Source organism: Crocuta crocuta, unplaced genomic scaffold (genome assembly GCF_008692635.1).
Source record: "Crocuta crocuta isolate KB4526 unplaced genomic scaffold, BGI_CrCroc_1.0 scaffold93, whole genome shotgun sequence".
Classification (NCBI taxonomy): Eukaryota; Metazoa; Chordata; class Mammalia; order Carnivora; family Hyaenidae; genus Crocuta; species Crocuta crocuta.
The window spans coordinates 5,194,566-5,216,033 of NW_027529641.1; the positions used below are offsets into that span (position 1 = coordinate 5,194,566).

General features: G+C 41.2%; 1 protein-coding gene across 8 annotated transcripts in view; it reads right to left on the bottom strand.

Moving 5' to 3' along the window:
- TTC23 (tetratricopeptide repeat domain 23) overlaps window positions 1-21,468 on the bottom strand; it is a 98,234-nt gene that overhangs the window by 49,567 nt on the left and 27,199 nt on the right. For all 8 annotated transcript variants that reach the window (XM_077762371.1, XM_077762373.1, XM_077762372.1 and 5 more), the window contains one exon: window positions 2,501-2,678. In XM_077762371.1, the coding sequence (XP_077618497.1) occupies window positions 2,501-2,678 (178 nt within the window). The remainder of the gene's footprint in view (window positions 1-2,500; window positions 2,679-21,468) is intronic.

Consider the following 21,468-nt stretch of genomic DNA (forward strand, 5'->3'; position numbering starts at 1 on the left):
AACCCCACCCCCTGTGGTGATCTCACCCTCTCCCAAGGTAATTACTGTGTACAGGTAGATGACTTCCTGACCTATTTTCTGAGCTCCAGTCCTGATTATCTAATTGACTAGACAGCATTTCCACTTGTATGCTTTGCGGGCACCTCAAACTCAGACCATTGAAACCTGAGCTCACCATCTCTCCATCACCCGTCACGTCTGCTACCCCGTGGTAACCGGCACAAACATCTAGTTTTTTTTTTTAATGTTTTATTTATTTCTGAGAGAGAGAGAGAGACAGCATGAGCAGGGAAGGGTCAAAGAGAGAGGGAGACACAGAATCCGAAAGAGGCTCCAGGCTCTGAGCCAGCTGTCAGCACAGAGCCCAACGTGGGGCTCGAATCCACGAACCATGAGATCGTGACCTGAGCCAAAGTCAGACGCTTAACCGACTGAGCTACCCTGGCGCCCCCAAACATCCACACAGTTGTTCAGACTGGAAACCCAGAAGTCATCATGGATTCTTCTCCATTCCTTCTTTCCCCCACATCCAATCAGTCTCCATACCTCATCAGTTCTGCCTCTTACATCTTTGTCAAACCATCTGCTTCTCTTTATCCTCACTATCATCATCTGTGTCCAAGGTGCCATCAACTTCAGCCTCTGCTACTTTGATAGTCTCCGAACTGGTCTACCTATGCGCTTGGCACATCTTCCTTGATCCATTCTCCTACACACCAGCCAGAACAGTGTTTCTGAAAAGTACTGGGTTTGAATCTGGGTTATGCCATTTATTGGCAGAGATGGTATGGGTGGGCATATCCCTCGACCTTTCTAATTCTTGACTTTCTTATCTATAAACTGGAAATAATAGTATGTCAAATGGTGACAGTAATTAAGAGAGATAATCAGATACAGTGACAGAATGGGACATTCTAATATACTGTGGATGGGCTAATAAATGGTCAGACAAACTTAAAAAAGAAATAAGAATATGGAACTCTTAGTCCCATGTCATTGCATCTCATTTGAAATAACAAGAATGAATTCGGTGTATATTTTAGAATTTTAACAGGGAAAAATTCTGAGAAAACAATTTAACATGTACTTTTAGCAGATGATGCAATACAAAAACATCAAATTCATTGTGATGATTAATTTTATGTGTCAGCTTGGCTAGGCCATGGTGCCCAGTTTTTAGTTCAAACACTAGTTAGTCTAGATGTTGCTGTGAATGTATTTTTGTAGATGTGATTAACATTTACATTGGTCTTGGAGAAAAAGAGATTGCCCCCCAGTGATGTGAATGGGGCTTATCCAATCAGTAGAAGGCCTAAAGAGTAAAAAGCTAAGGTTTCCTGGAGAAGAAGGAATTCTTTTATTTTTTCTTTTCAAATTTTTATTTAAATTCTAGTTAATTAACGTACACTGCAATATTGGTTTCAGGAGTGGAATCCAGTGATTCATCACTTACATATAACACCAGTGCTCATCATAATTGCCCTCTTTAATGTGCATCACCCATCAAGGCTATCTCCCATCCACCTTCCTCCATCAGCCCTCAGTTTGCTCTCAAATATCTTTAAGAGTTTCTTTTGAGTGCTTGAGTGGCTCAAGAGGTTTAGTGTCCAACTCTTGATTTTAGCTCAGGTCATGATCTCATGGTTGTGAGATTGAGCCCTTTGCCTGGCTCTGTGCTGAGCATGGAGCCTCTTTCCCTCTCCCTCTGTCGTTCCCCCACTCACTCACATGGGTGCATGTGTGCTCTTTCTCTCAATAAAAAAAAGTTGAAAAAGAGTCTTTTATGGTTTGTTTCCCTCTCTTTTCTTTCTACCCCCTCCATATGTTCATCTGTTTTGTTTCTAAATTCCACATGTAAGTGATGGAGAAGGAATTCTGCCTCAAGGCTATAACATAGAGATCCTGCCTGAGTTTTCAGCCAGCCTGCCTACCTTATGGATTTTGGACTTGTCAGCCCCCACAATAGCGTCAGCCAATCTCTTTCTTTTTTTTAATGTATGTATCCTATTCGTTCTGTTTCTCTGAAGAATCCTGATTGACACACACACACAGAATCCTATGATGACCAAGTATATCAGTAGCTAATAAATGACAACTCTAAGTGGCTTAAGATGAATATTTTAGAGTATAGTAAAAAAACAAACAAACAAAAAAAAACCCTAATCAGCTTGATAACATAAGCTCTAAATAGATAAACACGAAAGGATATAGAACTTTAGAAAATAAGACTTGACTTATGCCCCTGATATGAGAAAAGCCATCACTGGGGAGTCTCAGGTTGTTTGAGGCCCACGCACCCGATCACAGTGGACCATTGTCCCACACTTATCCACTTGGTCATCTATATGAAGACGTTTGTTGAACATCTGCTCCAGGCCCAGTGTTCTACATATCCAGTGCAGAGAGCAAAAACCAGGTCTTCTCAGAGCTGCTATTCCACTTGTGTCTAGGAAGAGCACTGGGTCCAGAAGAGCTCTGGTGGCCATATGTTCCGGCTTACCTGGAGAAAATGGTTGATGGATGCGTCGTGAACTCCCAGGGCTTGCTCTACCCCTGCTAATTCCTTCAGTATTGGTACACACTCCAGACTTTTTTCACCTCTACTGATCTCAATGTATTCTAAAGCCTCTTGGTAGTGGGGCAGGGCTTCTTTTGATTTCTTCTGACTTTGATACACCCTAAAAAATCATCAGAGAGATTATTTTTAAATAATTAAGTAGAAGACACACAGGTGGGAAAAATAGATGATTTGGTGGTTAGGATTTGGCTCTCGGACCCTTGTTGTCAGGTTCTTCCTAGCCAGCTAAGGTTTTGTTTCTTGCAGGAGGCTGTGGGGCATAGTGGTGAAGAGCATGCACTTCAGAATAACCAGGAAGTTTCAGATCCTGGCTCCACTACCTATTAGATGTGTAAACCTCCAGTTGCTGAACAACTTCCTCATCTCTAAGTTGAAAATAATAGTGTTGGGGTGCCTGGGTGGCTCAGTCGGTTAAGCGTCTGACTTCATCTCAGGTCATGATCTCATGGTCCGTGAGTTCGAGCCCTGCATCGGGCTCTGTGCTGACAGCCCAGAGCCTGGAGCCTGCTTCAGATTCTGTGTCTCCCTCTTTCTGTCCCTCCCCAGCATGTGCTCTGCTTCTCTCTGTCTCTCAAAAATAAATAAATATTTAAAAATTTTTTTAAAAAGAATAATAACAGTGCCTCCTTTACTGGGCTATAATGAAGATCAAATTAGTCAACACTCATAAAAACGCCTAGAATAGTCTTTAACATGCAGCTGGTGCTATGCAGGTGTTGGTTTAAAAAACACAAAATATTTTTTAAAATAATTTATCGTCAAGTAAGCTAACATAAGTGTATACAGTGTGCTCTTGGCTTCGGGAGTGGATTCCCATGATTCATCGTTTACAGACAACATCCAGTGCTCATTCCAACAAGTGTCCTCAATGTCCATCACCCATTTTTCTCTCTCCTCTGGTCCCCCACCCCCATCAACACTCAGTTTGCTCTCTGTATTTAAGAGTCTCTTATGGTTTGACTCCCTCTCTGTTTGAAACTATTTTTTCCCCTTCCCTTCCTTCATGGTCTTCTGTTAAGTTTCTCAAATTCCACATATGAGTGAAAACATTTGATATTTCTCTTTCTCTTATTTCACTTAGCATAATACCCTCCAGTTCCATCCACGTCATTGCAATGGCAAGATTTCATTCTTTCTCATTGCCAAGTAGTGTTCCATTGTATATATAAACCACATCTTCTTTATCCATTCATCGATTGATAGACATTTGGGCTCTTTCCATGATTTGGCTATAAAATCATAAAATATTTAACAAAACAATAATAGCAACCATAAAGGATGCCAAGATGCTGATAAATGATCTGTTGAGAAATTATAGAAATTTCCTAGTATTGGTGAGGGTATAAAGCACTCTCATTAACTGTTAGAAAGTATATAATTTGAGCATAAACTTCTCTATATCAAAATCATACATATATAAAGTACACACACATATTTCTGTTAATTGCACTTTTAGTAGTTTACTAAAAGAGATACTCTGGCAGGGAAAGAATATATGTATAAGAATGTTTACCTAAGCACTCTTTGTAATAGTGGAAAAGTATAAGCACTTAAAATATACCAATAGGAGATCATTCAAACAGATTACAGTAAGCATATCTATACTGTAGCGTGCCACATCGCCATTATGATCCATATTTACCAACATAGAAGTATAAAAGTATAAGTATAAAAGGCAGAATACAAAAAAAATGCTTTGTATAACATCCTATGCAGGTGAAAATGTTATATCTAATCTATATGTACACATATGCATAAATAGATATCTAAATGGACACTAAAATGTTACCATTCAATAATTATCTTAAAGGAGGTGGTTGTAAGTGATTTTACTTTTGTTTATGCTTTCTAAATTTCCCAAATTTTCTTCTATAAAATTGTATTACTGGGGCACCTGAGTGGCTCAGTTGGTTCAGCATCTGACTTCGGCTCAGGTCATGATTTTGTGGTTCATTGGCTTGAGTCCTATGTTGGGCTCTGTGCTAATAGCTCAGAGTCTGGAGCTTGCTTCAGATTCTGTGTCTCCCTCTCCCTCTCTGCCCCTCCCCCACTCACGCTCTGTCTGTCTGTCTCTCTCTCTCTCTCAAGAAAAAACATTTAAAAATTTTAATTGTATTACTTTAACATCAGAAAAATGTAAACTTAAATATTATAAGTAAAGGTGGTGGTGGGAAAAGACTCTTTAGCTTCTTTCATATAAAAATATATATCTCTATATTTTGTTTAGCAAACACAATAGTAGACATTTAGAAACAACCTTCTCTAAAATATTTACTAAGAAATAGAAACTTTTTTCTTGCATGGAAAATTTTTATATGTAAAATTCATTATGAAAGGCACTAACCCTTTCTACATTACCCTTTACCTTAGCATCTTTACTACAAAAAAGCCTTACAATTCCCTGCTGCCCATGGGTAAACTGAGACATAATGTGAGTGAGTGACTAGGAAACCACACACACAAAAAATAGGTTTTGTTTTTAACTCAGTTACTGGACATTTTGCACAACTATTTTTGCTCTGTAATAAATGTCAAAGGGAATTGATTGATAGAAGATGGCTGCTCAGACCTATGCTCCCAATGGCAATAGTGAAATAACATGCTGACTAGCTTATGAACTTGGATACGTTCTATAAATGGGAAGAGGTTGAAAACATAGGAGAAGGTCAGGGATATGTTCTTGGACCAGGTCGGGTCCAGGTTCTAGCTTGCAGCAACTCCTAATCTTAGAAAGGAAAAGATTAATCGGTGACCTAGTAATACTGGGCTTGTCTTCTGACTCTTACTGAACTTTGGATGTAGTGAGCAATATTTAGCTTTGTAAGTATCATATTTTATTTCTGAAGAGAAAACTCACTAGCATCTTTGATGACAGAAAGAGGCTTCGAAACATATGGTTGATAACAAATCACTCAGCCCAAAAATGAGATTCCTGGTAGACAAATGTTTCTAAACAACTGAAAACAGGAGGCAGCAAACTGTGGCCTGTGCACCAAATCTGCTCACTGTCTTTTCTTGTAAATAAAGTTTTATTGGCACACAGCCACACCCACTTGTTTACACATTGCCTATGGCTGCTTTTGCACTATAATGGTGGAGCTGAGTAGCTGCAGTGCAGTGGACACCTGCAAAGCCTGAAATATTTACTGTCTGGGACTTTTCAGAAGTTTTCCAACCTCTGGTCTAGAATCTAGAGAAAGCTACATACTTTCAAAATGACTTCAGATTTTTTTTCCATCTAATTTAGCCTTGAGATCTCCAACAATGCCACAGATATTTGAGCAAAGGAAAAAAAACAATCACCTTTTTCCTTTCTCATGTTCATAGATGATGAAGCATGTACCAAGGAAATAAAGAATGGGTCCTTTGTTTCCAAGGCTGCTGTAAAGATCATGGAAGGGTAATAAAGCAGATACAAAGTATTGGTAATACAAGATGGTTTCATTTGAGGAAAAGCTTTAAAGGAAAGCAAAATTCAAAGCTTAATGATCAAGGTTACAAATGCAAAAAAAAAAAAAAAGAAAAAAGAAAAAGAAACATAGAAAAGAAATAATGGCAAGGCATAAGTTAATTCATCCAACAACAATTTTTCCTTTCCGAAGATGGAACAGTAAAGAAAAGTATTTGAGAGTCTGTAATGGTGGAGAACAGGGACAACTTGTTCTTCCTTTTTACCATTTATCTACTCTCTTAGCCAAAAGCACAGCGTATCACCCCAGGTTAACACCATGTCACTTTTTCAGATATCAGAAAATGATCTTTCAAATACCGGACTCTTGGAGAAAATTTTATAAAAAGAAGGACACAAGGGGGCACCTGGGCAGCTCAGTCCATTAAGCGTCTCACTTCAGCTCAGGTCATGATCTCACAGTTTGTGGGTTCGAGTCCCACATTGGTGCTTCGGATTCTGTGTCTCCCTCTCTCTCTGCCTCTCCCTCCCCCCCAACAAAATAAACAAACATAAAAAAAAAAAAAAAAAAAGGATGGGAGACAGGCCAGTCAGTTACAAGTACTGTGGCAGGAGTTAAAAACCCCAATCATAGTTTGAGCATCCTTACTGACCAGGCCGCACAACCTTGGGCAAGAACAAAACGTCTGTGAACCTTGGTTTCCTCATCTCAACACTGGTGTCCAATAGGGTTGTTTTGAGAACACAAGAAGATGTCTAAAATGCTCTGCAAACTGAAGCACGGCACACAGATCGGTATTACACGCCTATACATCATCATACCTTTCACTCCTTCCCCTCCCAACCAGGAGTCTGTATGAAACTGAGTGCCACAGCCTCAGGTCGTTCTTCTGTTGAAACAGGCCTCAACTGTGGTCTCACACCCACCCACAGAAGATTTCAGAAAGTCCAAATAATAAGCATAATCAGTCAAACTCATGTGCCATTGTGGAAGGCATTTTCTTATCCAGCTAAGCTTTAAAATTTTTTGAGAATATTTTATTATAAGAATAATATGTACCCATCATTAAAAACTAAAAACTATACAGTCACAACATCCAAAGATGAGTGCCATACACTTTGATACACACCCTTCCAGATGATTTTCCTCACATATTTTTTTTAAAGAATCAGATTGTTTTAAAAACTGCTTCTTTCACTTAATTGTATATCAAAATGCGGTATGAATGTTATAACATCACTTTAAGGGTTGAGTGGTGCCATAGACCAGTGTCTTCATTGACTGCTAATCTTCAAAAATAGCATTATTTAGGAAGTTTAAAAAATGGTTTGTGGGAGGCGCCTGGGTGGCTTAGTCGGTTAAGCCTCCAACTCTTGATATCGGCTCAGGTCACGATCTCACAGTTTGCGAGATCAAGCCCCACATCGGGCTCTGCACTGACAGCACAGAACCTGCTTGGGATTCTTTCTCTCCCAATCTCTCTACCCTTCCCCCACTCACGCTCTCGCTATCTCTCTCAAAATAAATAAATAAACATTTTAAAAAATGGCCTCTGGAAAACTATTACAAATCATATTTCTGAGGAGGGACCTACATCCAGAATAAATAAACAACTTCTACAACAACAATAACAAGACAACCCGATTTAGAGATGAGCAAAGTTTCCAAATAGCCATTTCGCCAAAGAAGATATACAAATGGTCAATGAGCACATAAGGAGATGTTCATCATCATTAATCATCAAGGAAACGCATATTAAAACTACAGTGAGATACCACTTGACATGCACTAGGATAGTGGCTATAATAATAATAAAGAGAGTAACAAGTGCTAGCAAGGATGTAGAAAAACTGGAACCCTTACATACTGCTGGTGGAAATATAAAATGGTGCAGCTACTTTGGAAAATAGTGTCAGTTCCTCAAAAGTTTCCACATAGAATTACAATATGATGCAGTATTTTCAGTCCTAGGTAAATACCCAGAAGGAATGAAAGTATGCATCCACATAAAAACTTGTACACAGGGGCGCCTGGGTGGCTCAGTCGGTTGGGCGTCTGATGTCGGCTCAGGTCATGATCTCACCGTTCGTGGGTTCGAGCCTCACATCGGGTTCTGTGCAGGCAGCACAGAACTTGGAGCCTGTTTCGGATTCTGTGTCTCCCTCTCTCTCTGCCCCTTCCCAGCACATGCTCTGTCTCTCTCTGTTTCAAAAATAAATAAAAACTAAAAAAAAACAAAACAAAAACCTTGTACACGATGTTCATAACAGTCAAAAGGCATAAACCAGCCAAATGTCCTCCAAGCAATGTCTTTTCTGAGCAATGAGTAAATAAATGTGGTATATGTGGTATACAAAATGGAATATTAATCATCAAGTGAAAAAGGGCAGTCACAAATAACCTAACCTTATACCTAAAGGAGCTAGAGAAAGAACCACAAACAATACCTAAAACCAGCAGAAGGAAGAAAATAAAGATTAGAGCAGAAATAAATGATATAGAAACTAAAAAAAGACAACAGAACTAATCAATGAAACTAAGAACTTATTCTTTGAAAGAAATCAATAAAATTGATAAATCTCTAATCAGACTTATCAAGAAAAAAGATAAAGGACTCAAATAAATAAAATCACAATTCAGAAAGGAGAAATAATAACCAATGCCACAGAAATACTAACAATTATAAGACAATATTATGAAAAACTATATGCCAACAAATTGGACAACTGCAAGAAGTGGATAAGTCCCCAGAAACATATAAACTACTAAAACTGAAACAGAAAGAAATAGAAAATTTGAACAGACCAATAACCCGTAAATAAGTTGAATCAGTAATCAAAGAACTCTCAACAAATAAAAGTCCTGGGACCAGATGGCTTCACAGGTGAATTCTACCCAACATTTATTCATTTTTAAAAGTTCATTTATTTGTTTTGAGAGAGAGAGAGCACACATGTACACACATGTACGAGTGGGGTAGAAGCAGAGAAAGGGAGAGAGACAGAATCCCAAGCAGGCTCTGTGCTGACAGCACAGAAATGGATGTGGGACTAGAACTCAGGAACCACGTGTGAGATCATGAGCTAAGCCGAAACCAAGAGTCAGACACTTAATTGGCTGAGCCACCTAGGCACCCCAGTCTACCAAATGTTTAAAGAAGAGTTAATACCTATTTTTCTCAAGCCATCCCCAAAAATAGAAAAGGAAGGAAAACTTCCAAATCTATTCTATGAGGTCAGTATTACCCCAATACCAAAACCAGATAAAGACACCACTAAAAAAGAGAACCACTGGCCAATATTCCTGATGAACATAGATGCAAAAATCCTCAACAAAATCCTAGCAAATCAAATGCAATAATACATTTAAAAATCATTTACCATGACGAAGTGGGATTTATTCCTGGGCTGCAAGGATGGTTCAACATTTGCAAATCAATCAACATCGTACTTCATATCAATAAGAGAAAGGATAAGAACCATAGGAACATTTCAATGGATGCCAAAAATGCATTTGACAAAGTAGAACATCTACTCATAATAAAAACCCTCAACAAAATAGGTTTAGAGGAAGCATACCTTAACATAATAAAGGCCGTATATGAAAACTCCACAGCTAACATTATCTTTAAGGGAGACAAACTGAGTTTCTCCCCTAAGGTCAGGAAAAAGACAAGGATGTCCACTATCACCACTTTTTTATTCATCACAGTACTGGAAGTCCTAGCCACAGTAATCAGACAACAAAAAGAAATAAAAGGGATCCAAGTCAGTAAGGAAGAAGTAAAACTTTCACTATCTGCAGATGACATGATACAGTATACAGAAAACCCAAAAGACTCCACCAAAAAAACAAAAACAAAAACAAAAAAAACCTGGGGCACCTGGGTGGCTCAGTCGGTTAAGCGTCCAACTTCGGCTCAGGTCATGATCTCAGTTCGTGGGTTCAAGCCCTGAGTCAGGCTCTGTGCTGGCAGCTCAGAGCCTGAAGCCTGCTTCAGATTCTCTGTCTCCCTGTCTCTCTGCCCTTCCCCCACTCATGCTCTGTTTCTCTCTGTCTCAATAATAAATAAACATTAAAAATTAAAAAAAAAAACCTGTTAGGACTGACAAGTGAATTCAGTAAGGTCACAAGATACAAAATCAATGCCCAGAAATCTGCTGTATTTCTATACACCGGTAATGAAGCAGCAGAAAGAGATATTAAGAAAACAATCCCACTCACGACTGCACCAAAGAGAATAAGATACTAGGAATAAACCTCGCCAAAGAGATGAAAGACTTGTACTCTGAAAACTATAAAATACTGATGAAAGAAATTGAAGACAACACAAAGAAATGGAAAGACATTCCATGTTCATGGATTGGTAGAATATTGCTAAAATGTTTATACTACCCAAAGCAATCTATACATTTAATGCAGTCCCTATCAAAATACCAACAGCATGTTTCACAGAACTAGAACAAACTATCCTAAAATTTGTATGAAACCACAAAAGGCCCCAAATAGCCAAAGCAAAGCTTGAAAAAGCAAAGCAAAGCTGGAGGCATCACAATTCCAGACTTAAAAGTATATCACAAAGTTGTAGTAATCAAAACAGTATGGTACTGGCCCAAAAATAGACACCATAGATCTATGGAAGAGAATAAAAAACCTAGAAATAAACCCACAACTATATGGCCAATTACTCTTCAACAAAATGAGAAAGAATATCCAATGGAAAAAAAGATCATCCTTCAGCCAATGTTATTGGGAAACTGAACCACAACATGCAAAAAATGAAACTGGACCACTTTCTTACACCTTACACAAAAATAAATTCAAAATGGTTCAAAGATCTGTATGTGAGATCTGAAACCATAAAAATCCTAGAAGAAAACATAGGCAGTAACTTCTTTGATGTTAGTCAAAGCAACTTCTTTCTAGAGATGTTTCCTGAGGCAAGGGAAACAAAAGCAAAAATAAACTATTGGGACTGCATTAAAATAAAAACTTCTTCATAGTGAAGAAAACAATCAACAAAGCTAAAAGGTAACCTATGGAATTGGAGAAGATATTTGCAAATAACATATCCACTAAAGGATTAGTATCCAAAATATATAAAGAGCTTATAAAACTCAACACCCCACCAGTTACAAAATGGGCAGAAGATATAAAAAGATATTTCTCCAAAGAAGACACACAGATAGACAACAGACACACAAAAAGATGCTCACCATCCCTCACCATCAGGGAAATACAAATCAAAACCACATTTAGCTATCACTTCACACCTGTCAGAATGGCTAAAACCAATAACACAAGAAACAACAGGTGTTGGTGAGAATGTGGAGAAAAAGAAACCCTCGTGCACTGTTAGTGGGAACGCAAACTGGTGCAGCCACTCTGGGAAACAGTATGGAGCTTCCTCAAAAAGTTAAAAATAGAACTACCCTACCATCCAGCAATCACACTACTGGGTATTTACCCAGAGAATATGAAACACTAATTCAAAGAGATACATGAATCCCTATGTGTATAGTAGTATTAACTACAATAGCCAAATTATGGAAGCAGCCCAAGTGTCCATTGATTGATGAAAGTGATAGTGTACAATGGAGTATTATTCAACTATAAAAAATAATGAAATCTGGCCATTTGCAATGACCTGGCTAGAGCTAGAGAGTATAGTGAAAATGTTAAGCAAACTAAGTCAGTCAGAGACAAATTTCATAATATGACTTCACACATATGTAGAATTTAAGAAACAAAACAAATGAGCACAGGAAAAAAGAGAGAGAGGGAGAGAAAAATCAGGAAACAGACTCTTGAGGTGCCTTGTTGGTTCAGTAGGTAGAGCATGTGATTCTTAGTTTCGAGGTTGTTAAGTTCGAACCCCAAGGTGGGTGTAGAGATTATTTTAAAACATTTTTTTAATACTTAAAAAAAAGACTCTTAATTAGAGAGAACAAACCAGTGCTTACCAGAGGGGAGGTGATGGGGGATGGGCAAAATAGGTGATGGGGATTAAGGAATACACTTGTCACGATGAGCACCAGGTGACACTCATAGTGTTGAATACTATATTCTATACCTGAAACTAATAAACACTTAAAAAAGGCAAAGGAGAAAAAAAGAAAAGAAAAAGTAAAAAGGCATGTCACAAAAGGCCACACATTGTAGATTCCATACATATGAAATGTCCCAAACATGCAAATCCACAGAGAGAAAGGAGATTAGTGGTTTTCAGGGGCTGGGGTAACATGGTAAGAGAGACTGTTAATGGGATGAAAAAGTCAAAATGATGGTGGTGCTGGCTGCACAACTTCTGTTAACATATTGAAAACCACTGAATTGTGTATTTCAATTGCGTGAGTCATACGGTATGTTAATTACTGCTCAATAAATCTGTTATTTAAAAACGTTTTGTGTGGGGCACCTGGGTGGCTCAGTTGGTTAAGCGTTTGACACTTGGTTTCAGCTCAGGTCATATACTCACAGTTTCATGGGTTGAGCCCCGAGTCTGGCTCTGTGCTGGCAAAACAGAGTCTGTTTGGGATTCTCTCTCCCCTTTCTCTGCCCCTCCCCTGCTCACACCGTCTGTCTTTCAAAATAAATACGTAAACTTCAAAAAAATTTAAAAGTTTGTGAACACTTTGAAGCCAAACTAAGTAGAGGAGATGCAGTGGTACCCATAAAATTAGTAATTTTCGTTTAAACAAATAATTGTAATAAATGTTAAACAAAAATCAAAATACTTTTCTCTTAATATCGTCCTTGAGCCGGTCATTTTGAACCAGCACAAAGCAGGTCAGAAAAAGATGGGTGTTTTGGCTTTAAACTGGTCCCGCATCATCAGACGATCCTACCCATCTGTTTTTAGGGTTGAAGGATTAGGATTAGGAGAGCATAGAATATTGTGGGTCCCGCTGCATCCAACCCCTCAGCAGTGGGCATCCCCGAGGGGGGACCATAAATTGGCCCTGGGACACTGAGCTACTGGCCTCACTCTAATCCTTCAGAGCTGTAAGCATGGTTCCTGATGAGCTCCAATGCCTGGGTCTCCTGGGGGAATGCCTTAGTTTATGAAAAGTATAATCCTAATGAGAAAGCAGGAAAGTCATGGAGAAAAAAGCCATATAAAACTATTAATGGAGTATTCTGGTAAACCAGTCATACTGTAAGTTTATGTTTTAAAGTTTATTTATTTATTTTGAGAGAGAGAGAATGAGCAGAAGAGGGGCAGAGAGAGAGTGGGAGACAGTAGGCTTCGTGCTGACAGCAGAGAGCCCGATGTGGGGCTTGAACTCACAAACCACAAGACCACGACAGCCAAAGTTGGATGGTTAACCGACTGGGCCACTCAGGTGCCTCATTCTAAGTTTAAATATGTTAATGTATTTTCTACTATGACCTCTGCAAGCATGCAGACATGGAAGAACCCAGAAATTGGTGATAAACCCAGAATCTTTTTCCTTTGGCTGACTGTTTTAAGCCAATAAGCTGTGGTGAAGGAAATTAGCTTGAGCGCTGGTGAGATATAAAGCAGGATAAGTTCCCAAAGTTACCCGGAGGTGCAGAATTCAGAGTGTGTCAAAGGTGGGTGAGAATAGAAAGGCCAATCCCCTAGCCGAGTGCTGCCTCCCAGGCACTCTGGGGCATGGATTTGGGGTCCTGGTCCAACAGTAAGGAGCTCAAACTGGCTCTGCACCCACAGACTCTTACTCGTTCCTTTCTCTGTGCCCAGGTTCTGATGGACATCTGCCCGAGGGGCCACTGGGAGTTCAGTCCAGTCCATGCTCTCCTGGACGAGCCGTGTGCTTAGACACAAAGCTACATTTCCCTGGAAGAAAGGGCACCTTCTCCAGTTCTCACAAAGGCTCTGTCCACTCACCCAACTGTGCACAAAGGTGGCACAGAGGTGACGGTGGCTTTGCTGGAACCTGAGTTTCCCAGAACTTGAGGAGTTCAGATGACCCTTGAGCGTCATCTAAACCTTCCCATCTGGCTTCCCTGATGCCAGCCTCCTTTGTGTCATGTGTACCTTTCAACTCTGCATGTTTGCTTAGGCTCCTATCTAGAAGGTTCTTTCTTCCATCTCTGCCTGGCAAAATTCCATTCATCTTTCTAACTAATTCCTGTTTTAGTTTTAGCTTAGCAGTCTCCTCCTTTAGGAAGCCTTCCCTGACAGAAGCCAGAACTAGAGAGGGACCAGAGAGACCCCTGGGACACACCGTTTAAGGTGGCACTCTCACGGGGTAGGCAAGCACAGGGTGGGCACCCAAGAGTGAGTGCCTCCTTGAATGTTGTGGCTTGGGTACCTGGCTTTCTCATCTTAACCCCTGCTGTTCCCTGACACCCCAGGCTGGGTTGGGTGCCTCAGTGAACACCTGATTGCCTTCCCGTGGAACTGTGAACCTTCCCTGCACAGGAAACATCTCTCGGGCTCTTTTATAACTGCCTGGCAACTCAGCACCGATCCCTTTAGCGCTGGCCTCTACGAAGGCAGGGTCGAGGGCTGCCATGTTCATCCTGGCATCCCAGCACCTTAAACAGTGTCTGACAGAGTGGCTGCCAGCAGCCTGACGGAAGGAGGGAGTATAAACTGCAGAGGGAGGCAGGGAGGGAGGAACGACCTACAAATACAAATCTGATGCTATAGTTCATACCTTAATTTTCATAGATTCCAGAATAAATTTTAGGGGAAAAAATCTTCAAAAAGAGAACATGTTTTCATATTGATTTGGTAGCCTGAATATTGTAGACTATGGATCTAATTAAGGGATGGGCAAGTTGCTGAAATTTTATGAAAGGTGGAATAAAAGAAACCTTGTAAAAACCTATTAGGGCCTGAATTGTTTCCCCTCACCCAGATTCATATATTCAAGTCCTCGCCTCCAGTACTTGAGAATGTGGCTTTACCTGGGACTAAGGTTGTTGCAGATATAATTAGTTAAATTAAGAAGATGTCATCCGAGAGGCGCCTGGGTGGCTCATTCAGTTAAGTGTCCAACTTTAGGTCATGATCTCACTGTTCGTGACTTGGAGCCTCGTGTCGGGCTCTGTGCTGCCAGCTGGGAGCCTGGAGCCTGCTTCTGATTCTGTGTCTCCCTCTCTCTCTCTCTCTGCGCCCCCCCCCCACTCACACTCTGTGTGTGTCTCTCTCTCTCAACATTAAAAATTAAAAAATTTTTGACCAGGAGGGAGGGGGCAAGATGGCGGAGAAGTAGGGAGCACCGTACATTTCGCCTGCACCCATCTCTCAAACAGAGAAGGCCTGAAGTCATAGGACACTGAGCCACAGGAGTTTGGGAAGAGAAAGAGACAGAGTACACTGGGAAGGAAACCTCATAAGTGCATGAGTGCGAACTGGGAAAGATAAAAGCAGGATGGGACCCAGAGATAAGGAGGGAGGGGAGGGAACCCAGCTTGCGTGCATCTGCGGTGAGTGATTAACCGGTGAGCGGTGGTGAGCTGCCATGAGTCCAGGGGAAAGGAAAGAAAAGCTGAGATTGCTCATAGAACCGTCCCTGGAGAAGAGGGGGAAAAAAAAACCCTCGGCTTGGAAAGAGAGTGGTTTTTTTTTTTTAATATTTTTATTTATTTCTAGGAGAGAGAGAGAGACAGCGTGAGCAGGGGAGGGTCAGAGAGAGAGGGAGATACAGACTCTGAAATAGTCTCGTCTCCAGGCTCTGAGCTGGCAGTCAGCACAGAGCCTGACGCGGGGCCCGAACCCACGAACCGCGAGATCATGACCTAAGCGAAAGTTGGACGCTTAACCGACTAAGCCACCCAGGCGCCCTGGAAAGAGAGTGTTTTTTAGCTCTGGCTGGGGTGCTGACTTTAAACTAGGTGCCCTGGTCCAGAACTGCCACGCGTCCGGCACCATCCATGGCAGCGGCGCCAGGTGAAGCTGCGGCGGCGTGCGCGACAGTGGCCTGCTAAAGCTGCGGTGGCAGCGCACATATGGTGGCAACACGGTGAAGCAGTGCCAGCGCCAGATGAAGCAGCGGCGGCGGAGCGCTGCAGCGACGCAGACTCTGCGGACCTGAAGTTGCTACGTTCCCTGAACTCACTCGGGTTGTATCGCTGCTTGACCTCAGCGGATCTGAGGCTGCGACACTTCCCCCACCCCTCACTCAACTCCCGGGAACAGGGAAGCAGCGACCAGTGGGACCATTCAGGGCGGTATAACAAAGCCCGTGGACTGGCACCTGGAAACGAGGCAGGGTGTGGGGCATAGAACTCAGCCCACCTTGGCTACATCCTCAGCACAGGGAGATTGGACCGAAGAAGTGATTTGCAACGCTTGGTTGAGAAGGGACTGGGGCGCCGCCATTCTTCTCCCCACAACCACCAAGGCAGGGCCTCAGGGAAGCCAGCTGACACAGTGGAGACAAGACCTGCCTACACCAAACCACTCCCATCCCCTCCAGACAGCTGTTTTCTTCTTGTTGTTGCTGTTTTTACCTGAGCCTGAGTTTGCATGTTTATTGGTTTCGTCTGTGCGTTTGTGTACCTGTGTTCCCTCTGTGGTTGTCTGTTTTCTTTTTCCAGGACTACCTCAAGAAACAAGCCAAAGTGTAGTTTGGTGGAGAGTCCCAAATACCACTACCAGTAGGGAAACAACATAACCAAATGCTCAACAAGAGAACCAAGAGACACCATCCAAAGAACATTGCCTGAACAGACAGGCCCTGAACAGTCAGAGAGCCCTCTCTAATACAGCAGAACTCACAGGGGCTGAGTGTACCACAAGCTTTTAAAATTAACAAGAGATAGAAAGTTAACCAAAATGATGAAACGGAAGAACTCTCCGCCAAAGAAATTCCAGGAAGAAAGGACAGCTAGAGAACTGCTTCAAACAGATATAAGCAACATAACTGAACAAGAATTTAGAACAATAATCATAAAATTAATCACCGGGCTTGAAAAAAGCATGGAGGACATCAGGGAAACTATGGCTACAAACAATGTGGAGCTTAAAAATAGTTATGGTGAATTAAAAAATGAGATACATAATAAACTGGTGGCGTCCAATGCACGGATTGAAGAGGCAGAAAGGAGAATAAGTGATTTAAAAGACACTATTATAGAAAAAGAAGAAACTGAGAAAAAGAGAGATAAACTGATCCAGGAACATGAAAGAAGAGTTTGAGAGCTCAGTGATACAATCAAACGGAACAATATCCATAACATAGGAATTCCAGAAGAGGAAGAGAAAGGGAAAGGTGCTGAAGGAGTCCTGGAACAAATTATAGCAGAGAACTTCCCCAACAGGGGAAGGAAGTAGAAGTTGAAATTCAAGGGGTGCCTGGGTGGCTTAGTTGGTTAGGCGTCCGACTTTCGCTTAGGTCATGATCTCGTGGTTCGTGGGTTCGAGCCCCACGTCGGGCTCTGTGCTGACTGCCAGCTCAGAGCCTGGAGCCTGTTTCAGAGTCTGTGACTCCCTCTCTCTCTGACCCTCCCCTGCTCACGCTGTCTCTCTCTGTCTCTCCTAGAAATAAATAAAACATTAAAAAAAATTTAAGTTGAAATTCAAGAGGCAAAGAAAACTCCCCTCAGATGTAACTTGAATCGATCTTCTGCATGACATATCATAGTGAAACTGGCAAAATATAAGGAGAAAGAATTTTGAAAGCAGCTAGGGAGAAAAGGGCCCTAACACAAAGGGAAACCTATCAGAGTGGCAAAGACCTATCTAATGAAACTTGGCAGGCCAGAAAGAATGGTAGGAGACCTTCAAAGTGATGAATAGAAAAAATATGCAGCCAAGAATCCTCTAGCCAGCAAGCCTGTTATTCAGAATAGAAGGAGAGATAAAAGTCTTTCCAAATAAACAAAAATTGAAAGNTTAAAAAACAAAATCCATCTATTTGATGTCTACAAGAAACGCATTTTAGACTGGAAGTTACCTTCAGATTGAAAGTAAGGGGGAGGAGAAATATATATCATGCTACAGGAAGTCAAAAGAAAGCCGGAGTAGCTATATTTATATCAGACAAACTGGANCGGGGCAAATGCAGTCCTAAGAGGAAAGTACACTGCAATCCAGGCCTATTTCAAGAAATTAGAAAAAGCGCAAGTGCAAAATCTAACAGCTCACCTAAAGGAACTAGAGGCAGAGCAACAAGAGCACCCGAAACCCAGTAGAAGAAGAGAAATAGTAAAAATCAGGGAAGAGANGTAAAAAAACGGATGATCCCATTCACAATTGCACAAAACACCATAAAATACTTAGGAATAAACCTAACCAGGGATACAAGAGATCTGTATGATGAAAAATAGAAAACTTATTGAAGGCAATTGAAGAAGACACAAAGAAATGGAAAAACATTCCAAGCTCATGGATTGGAAGAATAAATATAGTNTTTGACCTCCACTGCAGCAATTTACTTGACACATCCCCAAAAGCAAAAGAAGCAAGAGCAAAAATGAACTATTAGGACCTCATCAAGATTAAAAGCTTCTGCACGGCAAAGGAAACAATCCATAAAACTGATGGAATGGGAAAAGATAGTTGCAAATGACATATNTGGGCATGGAGGAGGGCACTTGTGGGGATGAGCACTGGGTGTTATATGGAATCCAACTTGACAAAAAACTATTAAAAAAATTTTTAAAAATTTTAAAAATAAAATGTCATACTAGAGTAGGTGGACCCTTAATGCAATATGACTGGTATCCTTACAAAAAGGAGGAATTGGACACAACGACACATAGACGGGGGACAGGCCATGGGAAGATGAAGACAAGATTGGGGTGATGCATCTATAAGTCAAGGAACACCAGAGATTGCCAGGAACCTACCAGAAGCTGTGAGAGAGGTCCAGAACAGATTCTTCCTCACAGCCCCTAGAAGGAACCCACATTGCCAATATTTTTATCTCAGAATTCCAGCCTCCAACACTGTGAGAGAACTTTCTGTGGTTCACATCACCTAGTGGGTGGTACTTGGTTAATGGTAGCCCTTGCAAACCTATAAGGAACCCCTACTGGCCATTTCCAGGCCCGGAGATTTTCCTTCCCTCAGATCCCCTAAGAGAAGAACCCTGGGTCGGGATGCCTGGGTGGCTCAGTCAGTTGGGTGTCCAACTTCGGCTCAGGTTATGATCTCATGGTCTGTGGGTTCAAGCCCCGCATCAGGCTCTGTGGTGACAGCTAGCTCAGAGCTTGGAGCCTGCTTCAGATTCTGTGTCTCCCTCTCTCTCTGACCCTCCCCTGCTCATGTGTCTCTCTCTCTCAGAAATAAATAAAAACANGTCCAGCTTTCTATTACCTCCCTGCCTGGAAATTTAATTTGAATATCTGCCGGAAGCAGGCAAATTCAGCAGGAACAAACACATGACCTTCACTGGCCATAGTTTTGGCTCTGATACAAGAATGTCCCAATGAAAGCAGAGCTCACGAATCCCATGACAATCAGCAAGCTGAACATAGCAGGGTGCTGGCCCCGAAGGGCCACAGCCACACACAAGGCATCCATACTTGATGGTGATCTGTTGCCATTTCTGAATGCTCTAAATTGAAAAGATTTTTGTCAGCCTATTATCGGCCTCAAATTTCAAACTACTGAATTCTTTAGACCTTGAGTCTTTCTTTCTCTTGCAGCTAAAATGACTTACCTCCTCACTTAGGTCATCCACAGGGGCGAAAAATTAGATCCCTCATACTAAGTACACAAAAGTTCTAAGTGGGTTAGAGGGCTAAATTTAAAAAACAAAATTTTGATATGTTTCAGGAAAAAATATACAAGAATAAATAATTCCACAATTTTGGGTAGGAAGGGTTTTTGTTTTTTTTTTTTAACGTGAGCTTCACACCAAGCATGGAGCCCAGTGCAGGACCTGAACTCATGACCCACAGATCAAGACCTGAGCTGAAGTCAAGAGCTGGATGTTCAACCAACTGAGCCACCCAGGTGCCCCTGTAAGGAGGGACTTTTTAAAAACAAGACAAAAACCATAAATCAGAACAGAAAAGACGGGCAACTTTAGTCACCTTACACATAAAACCCCCTGTGTATTAAAAGTCAGCATTAAAGAAAGCGAAAAGCCTAAATGACACACAATATACGTAAGTAGCAAATAATTAGTTGTCAGAAATATGAAGAATGTCTAAAAATTAATAAAAAAAACCAAATGGCCCAATTAAAAAATGAGCAAAAGACATGAACAGACAATTCACAGAACAGGAATTCCAAATGTCTAGCATACATATGAAAAGCTGTTCAGCCTCACTCTTAGGGAAATGCAATCAAAGAAACCATATGATTGGCACATATAAAAAGTCCGACTGTATCAAGTGTTGGCAAGGATATGGAGTAATGGGACTTTCCATGTCCTACTGGTGAGAATAGAAGTTGGCATTTTGCGGAGGGGGGTGTCTGGGTGGCTCAGTTGATTAAGCATCCAACTCTTGACTTCAGCTCAGGTCATGATCTCGTGGTTCATGAGATTCCCTCTCTCTCTCTCTCTCTCTGCCCCTCCTCTTTGTGCAATAGTGCTCTCTCTCTCTGTCTCAAAATAATTGAATAAACTTAAAAAAAAAAGTTGGTGTTTGGCAAACCTGGTAAAGTTGAGGACGTGGATATTTGTCAAGTAAACAATTCTATTCCAGGGCACAGACCTCTGAGATAACCTTGAACGCGTGCCCAAAGAGAGCATGTACAAGACTGATGAGGTAGATTGTGTTTATGCAGTGGAAAAATTGGAATTTCATCCCACTGATTTACATGTTCACTCTCGTGAGCATTGATGATTGAGTTAGGGGAAAGTCGGTTGGATAAAACACAATATGTGAGTTTAAAATGAAGAGACAAGAGGTATATGTACCAGCTGACGTGGGTACATCTCAAAAACACAAAATACAAACGTAATCGGCGGGAAAAGCAAACTACAGAAGGAAATATACATACAAAGTTTTAAAACCAAGGGGCACCTGGGTGGCTCAGTTGGTTCAGCATTGGACTCTTGGCTTCAGCTCAGGTCATGATCTCACAGTTTGTGAATGTGAGCCCCCCGTCGGTTCCATGATGACAGTGCAGAGCCTGCCTGGGATTCTCTCTCCCTTTCTCTCTGCCCCTCCCCTGCTCATTCTCTCTCTCTTCCTCTCAAAATAAATAAATAAACATTTAAAAAAATAAAATGAAAAATAAAAATGAGAAATAATACTGTATATTTTCCTGGTTATACATGCTTTCAGAAGAATGAAAGGCACTAAATGAAGCCTAACAATTGCCTGTAACATGGGGGGAAGAAAACAGGATTCGGAAGAACACAGAACAGGCCTCCATGTATCTGAAATGTCCTATTCTGTGAGGTTGGTTAGTGTGTAGGTAAGTATCTGCATAACAATATTTATACTTTTATCCTGTTAAAATGATGAACAGAGGCAACCTGCTTTTGTTTAGTGCTTGCAAAGAATGGAGCCCGTTCCAACCCTTGGGAGTTTTGCCCCTTAGAGTTTTGCTGCTGGCGCTCAGTTCCAGGGTCCTGGAGC